The 6,512-nt window shown below is 40.5% G+C and overlaps 1 protein-coding gene across 1 annotated transcript; it reads right to left on the bottom strand.

The window, feature by feature from the left end:
- stk35 (serine/threonine kinase 35) lies at positions 1-6,425 on the bottom strand. Its single transcript, XM_076166719.1, has 3 exons — positions 5,672-6,425; positions 3,448-4,263; positions 1-2,181 (listed from the first exon to the last, which is right to left on the bottom strand). The coding sequence occupies exons 1-2, from the start codon at positions 6,219-6,221 to the stop codon at positions 3,521-3,523; spliced, it is 1,293 nt and encodes a 430-aa protein (XP_076022834.1). The 5' UTR covers positions 6,222-6,425; the 3' UTR covers positions 1-2,181; positions 3,448-3,520.
- Between the last annotated feature and the right edge of the window lie 87 nt (positions 6,426-6,512).

Genomic DNA, 6,512 nt, shown 5'->3' with positions numbered 1-6,512 from the left:
AGAGATATGCCCACATGCAGCTGTGGACTATATGCAAGTCAGCATGACATACATATTTACATATCATTTCAATTTTTATTTTTGAAAACCTTTTTCCTGTTTAACAAAAAATGTGGACTGATGTATCCCAGACCACACAATCTTACATTTCTTCAAATTTCTTCATGAATGACTCATCAATGTGTTCTGATCTTAATTTAAGTGTCAAACATAATATGCTCCAAGTAATAACAAAGCAAAAGCCCTCCATATTACACTGAAAAAAACAGTTAACATTCACAGTGTGCGTTGAAACAGAGTGAATTTCAAATTGAATGATGGTAAAACGGGAAGTCAGATGTGATTGAAACTTGACGTGTGCAGTACACATGTAAAGTCTGCTGGCTGACATCAATTACTCCTCTCAACAAACTTCTGTTCTTGTGAAAGATGACGTTGCAGAAAATCTGCAATGTAAGGTTTGGAGGGAAAAATGTAATTGTACACCAACACCAAACCGGTGAATCATGAGGAAGAATCAAGCTGATGTTTACGAGGCTGTTTTAAAGTACAGACATATGAAAAAAGATAGATGACATCCTGTGTTGAAAAAATAGTTGATTATTAAAATGTGGGAACAAAATAATTAAGTCGTGGTCGTGAATTACTTTAAGACGTGGCCACGCAATATTGTGTATATGTAGGTTACAAAAAGTGACTCCTGAACCAGCGCTGGTGCCTGGCTCCAAAAACACCTGTAATGAAAGGAGCCATGTCTGGGGTCAGTGCTGCTTTAAGAACCACATTCAATAATCTAACCATGCTTCCATGTTATTGACTTTATAGGTGGTACAATGTCAATACCCGTCCAAAATACATTGAAATGACTGCACGAATGCAGATGATGTCCTGAAGGTCTTACAAGTTGTGCCTCCAGTACATGCACACCTCACCTATTCTGTAGCATATGAAACGTGTTGAAAATTGGTTCACTACTCAAAGCTTCAGTGCATCGATGATACATATCGTCTGATGAAAATAATGTCTATGAAATCATCCTTTGTCTTTCTGTCCAAAATATTGTTGAAGATTACAAATACAGTTTGTCAACTTCTCAGGTACTACAGATTAATATGACTCTGTGATCATTTTGGCGTGACATAAATAAAAGGCTGACTTCTGAACCAGCACCTTTACCCCGACTCCACAACCTCCTGAACTGACAGGGTTGAGTTCACTGGGAAAAAAGACAGGGTTGAGTTCACTCGAGTAGTAGCACTGTCAGTAGAAGCTGTCATTTCTGGCACAAAACAGAAAGACGCAATCTTACATGTCTCAGCTCCATCAAAATAAGCGGTCAAGCTGTTTGTAAAGTTGCATTTGATTTTGAGCATATCATTTGGTTATAAACTACACCTTAACCATAAGCACATCAATGGCTGGTGGAAAAAGTAAGGACCAACTAGGATCTAGAACTCTGGAACCTCAGATCATAAGTCACTTAACGTGCTGAACTATCAAGGCTTTAATGATAACCTGATTCTAATGCTCTTGAATTAGGTCAAATATATATGTACTGGAGTCAGTGGAGTTGGGTCACAGCCTAAGAATGTGTAAATTCAGAACTCACTTATTCATTCAGACAACTTGGGTGTTACAAACGAAAATCTTCTTCTGGCTTCTTCTTGCTGCAGGCAAATAAACTTCTTTGCTTCTCTGCTTTGATGTGTGAGACATTTCTTCATTAAGGCACATGTATGGGGGGAGCATTTGGCCTATGCTTATGCTTAGGCCTATGCTTTGTAAGATAAGTCATAGTAATTCACTGATTATCAACACATTTTCTGTCATTTAAAAGATGGATAGCTATTGCTTTCACTAAACACTGGCATAATGTTGTAACCTGTGCCTCAGGCGTGTACAGTAAAAATATTCAGCTGAGAGCAGGGCTACAAAGGGCTTCTGGGAAAAAGAGAAATGTCTTAAAGCCTGGTGATCACATTCAGTCAGCATCGGGTAAAAATCCTGAGCACCATGGTGATGATAATATCCATCGTAAGAGGAGGAAGAGTACAGTTGGCCTGGTTTGGATAGCCGATCCCTCCTTTGGCGTTTTAAATCATCAGCAGGTAAAATTGAAGTTATTGATGTTTTCTTCACAGTTCAGTTTTCCCCGGACTCCACATCATGTAGTAACCAAAGCTGCAAATACGAAGGCAGGTCAAAAAGGTCAACATAAAGCAACAATAAAAAGGCATCTAAACAACAATCATCCACACTACAGTCCAACTGACAAGTACAGTTTCTAAAAGAAAATGTGGGGCTGATTGCTTTGTGTTGAAAAGTTATGGAACAATAAATCAACAAAGTGTGTTTGTGGCTTGTTGGTACACTGGTCAGCATGTTTGCAAATAGGTCTTCTATGGTCGTTTAGACATAGCTAGGGTGGTTGCTATGGTGTTCTGGGCACAACACTGTATCAAATGATGCATCACTATTGAAAGAACATACATATACCATGTTAAAGATGTTTTTGTGTGTCTGGCTAGATCTAAGGAACAATTGTACTCACAATGAAGTAATTTTAGTGGCATTTGAGAATCTATCAGTCAGATATACCATTTTTCAAAACAGTTCACTTAACAACAAAAGTTCAGACCTATATAGCTAGTCGTCAAGGTGTTAACTGTTTTATTTTTGGTATGCATCATGGCGCGCAGCAATGTGGAAAAGAAAATATGAGTTTGTGATTGGTGATTTTCATGGTATAACCGTGAAAATGTGGAAGGAAAATAATGTCAAATTACGTTGTTGCATCCTTCATAATCACATTTGCCTTTTTTCAAAAATGAAGACTTAGTTGAACAGTCAATTTCAGTATGAAATTTGTGTAAAATGTATTTGTTTCATGTGCTTTAAATGATATGTCACTTCTAATTTGCATGGAAAGTTTTCATCTGATCACTCACACATTCTAGTAGAGCTGAATTGCCTGCACACATCAGTGTCTGATCACAGAACACAGATCACCTAGAGAGCCCTAAAGCAGAGAATATGTTTCCTCTGATTTTACTGCCGTATTCATACACCACAGAAAGAAGTAAAGGCAGTAGAGATAAGTTAAATATGCAGTAGCTCACTGACATGTCCGTTTTCAACAACTTTCACCTTGCACGCCCATTACAACAATGTTTTGTTAACTTAAGATAAGTGCTGCAATTACACTAGAGAGGCTTTAAGAATGAGCTTCAATGATCATGGCACATACTGTATGTATGTATGTTAATCCACATTTAGGTTAAGTATTACTTTACACTATGCGTAAGCCCATGTTAATACATTTAAGCTGACATATTTTACCTTTACCCATACAATATCTCCTGGCCTGCACTAATGTTATAAAATATATAAAATAAAAGTTATAATTACTACAATTTTAATGAAAGATAAAAAGCAAGACAAGCTTACCTGGAATGAAAATTGGTCCCTTCTTCGCCGATAAGGGTATTAAACAGGAAAGGGGTGTGGTAAACTGGGTGTGTCATGCAGCACACGTGACTTGGTCCATCCGTACTTCCAACTGGAAGGCATCGGGTCGGTTCTGGGGATTCACTGCTAGCATGTCCTGCAGGAGTTTCTTCACTCCCTCAGACATTGAGCTCCTGGCTTTCTGAGGGATATGAAGAACCATCTTGGGGTTTTCCAATAGCGCCTCCCCAACAGGTACAATCTCTGTACCTTGCCGAATATAAGTGCCCAGAAGTTCACGCTTGGACTCTGCATCAATAAAAGTGATCCGCTCAACCATTGCCCAGATGATGATGCCCAGGGCAAAGATATCAGCCTTGGCTGTGTAGTGGCCCTCCCAAACCTCAGGTGCCATGTAGAAGTCAGAGCCACAAGCTGATGACAACCAGAATTTGTTTATGTTGACCATATTAGTCTTGTTGCTGCCACCTGTACTTCCTACAGGGTTTTCTTCCCCATTTTTCCCAGCAGAACTGAGACAGGCACAGACCTTACTAAGACCAAAGTCTGCCACTTTGAGAACAGGTGAACCAGATTTCTGTGAAATTAGTATGTTGTCTGGCTTGAGATCACGATGAACAATATTGTTCTTGTGCAGGAAAGCCACAGCGCTGGTCAGCTGGCGCATGAAAGTCCTGTTAGTGTGGGGATCAGGCCGGCGGGACAGGATGTACTGGTTGAGGTCTCCGCCTTCACAAAACTCCATAACAAACCAGAGGTAGCATGGTTCTTCTGGGTAACCCAAGATGCGCTCCCCTAAAGGATGCAGAGTGAAAAGGCAGAGACATCTCGTCATTTGAGTTTATAGCAAAAAACCCTCACACAATTTAAGGCCACAACAACAATTCAATCACACAAAGGAATTTCAGACAAGTATACAGAAGCACACACCTGCTTTCGCAAAAACTCATAATAACTATTAACATTTTTGTCTTTTGACAGTGCTGACATGACCAATAAAATGATGGGGTGATCCTTTAAAAAAAAATCGATTTATCACTTTATTTAGAAGCTTCATTATGAAACAGTATGAAGAACATTGAGAACAAAATAGTAAACACATGATGTTTGAGCTTCGGACTATTTATGAAGGGAATAAAAATAAAACATGACTTTGGTTTTCCAACTTGACTTAGATGAACTCTCGAAGATTAAAGTATTTTGAAGTATTGCTACCAAACTGATGACTTACAATCACTGTGGGTTGTTGTATTACTGAGATTCTTAGGATTTAGAAACCATATTTAATTGTCGAAAACACTGCTTTGCCCAAACCTCATACTTTGTAACAATAATGGGGGAAACAGATCAGTCACATAACGTAACGTTACTAGACAAGCTGATTGAATGGTGAGTGACATAACAGGCGTCTAAAAGAAGGCAAGGAAAAACAGCACATTCATTTCATTTTAATCCTGGATTTATTCTTGGAAGTTAGCATTGGACCTGGAATCACTTACACTATGAAATACAGAGGCAAAAGAGGTGAAATTGGTTAAATAAACATAATGACACAAACAAAATTGAATAAAACAATTAAGAATCTGTCATTTTAGTACATTATATCTCAAACGGGATCATTGCAGTGGTTCTTTAGCATGTGACATTCTATCCATAAGGGCTGTGGGTTAAACTGCTGCCAACTAGTACACTGTGTTCTCTAGCACATAGACACACGGTGTACTCTCCCTGATGGGGGCAGCATATAGGACATATACACTGAAGAAGAAGCACTGTTACATGGAACAACTTCATCCACTCACTTAAGCCTTTCCTACTTGAATAAAGCTATTATGTATGTACATATAACACACATGTTTAAAATGACCATAAACATATCATGCATACGTTTATTTCAAACGCGTGAAACACCCTTAAAGACCGAAATCAAAAGGAGAACTAACAACTAAGATGGACTAGAACGTCATTTGGATTGGTTACTCATCAAAATGAGAAAATAAAATAATAATCGCCTGATATTAAACCTACACAATAATCAACAATTGCATTGCCTTCATGGGAGCTGTTTTAATCTTTAGATGTATTATAAGTTATCATACGTGGTATATTGGTGGTATTAGTTGAGAGTGTGCGGAGTGTGTTAATGAAGTTGATAAATGTTGTGTTCATTGACTGACAGAAGCCGTCAGTTGTTGTCCTTTACCTTTGAGTGACGTCTCCACCAGCCGCAGGTACTGTCTGGAGCGCTTATTCCCGTGGCTCATCCTCTGGGCCAGGCCCTTCCTCTGCAGGACGCACTCCTCCAGCTGGACCACATTCTGGTGTCGATTCTCCAGACTATTCAAGGCCCAGAATTCGGCCAGGGCGAGCTCTACGTTTTCCGGAGCCTCACACTGCAGCCTCTTCACGGCCACCCTGGTCCCTGACATCCGGGCTCTGGCTTCGTACACCACACCGTAGCTTCCCCGTCCGACCTCCCGTACGAGGCTGTACCGGGGAGGCACAACCACAGACGACTCCAGGCGATCGTTTCGGAGGAAGCCGATGGAGAAGCATTCGTCGTCGTCGTCCTCCTCCTTCGTGGGCTCCATGCGGCTGTTGTCCTCCACCGTGAGCGAGCGAAGAACTTTGACCGCCTCCCGCTTCATCTTTCTGGCTATGTTACGCTTGCAGCCCCGCATAGCCCCGCTTACCTTTCTCCTCTTCTTCGCTTCGCAAACATCCATAATCTCCTTTTTGTTGAACGTGAGCATGGAGGCTTACGGTGTTTATCTTTCATAACTTCAATTCAAAAGAATTAAGTCCGACGCCTTTACGCCTCTGCAGTTGCTGTCTTGAAGCGTTAAACGTAATTCTGGATCGAATTGGTAGACTTCCCCATTAGTTGTGCGAAATTGCATGCAATTGAACAATCTGTCCAGCTGTAAGAACTAACTTGGCTTCGTAAACAAAATGTTCCAGCGTCCAGGTACAAAGAGAGAACAGGGGGCGTGGTTTGTTCCTCCACAGCACCAAAACACGCGGGTAGGCGGGGCCAACAACTC

This window comes from Genypterus blacodes, unplaced genomic scaffold, assembly GCF_046128005.1.
Source record: "Genypterus blacodes isolate CSIRO-AG114 ecotype Tasmania unplaced genomic scaffold, CSIRO-AGI_Gbla_v1 ptg000156l_1, whole genome shotgun sequence".
NCBI lineage: Eukaryota > Metazoa > Chordata > Actinopteri > Ophidiiformes > Ophidiidae > Genypterus > Genypterus blacodes.
This window is presented reverse-complemented; position numbering and strand designations above follow the sequence as displayed.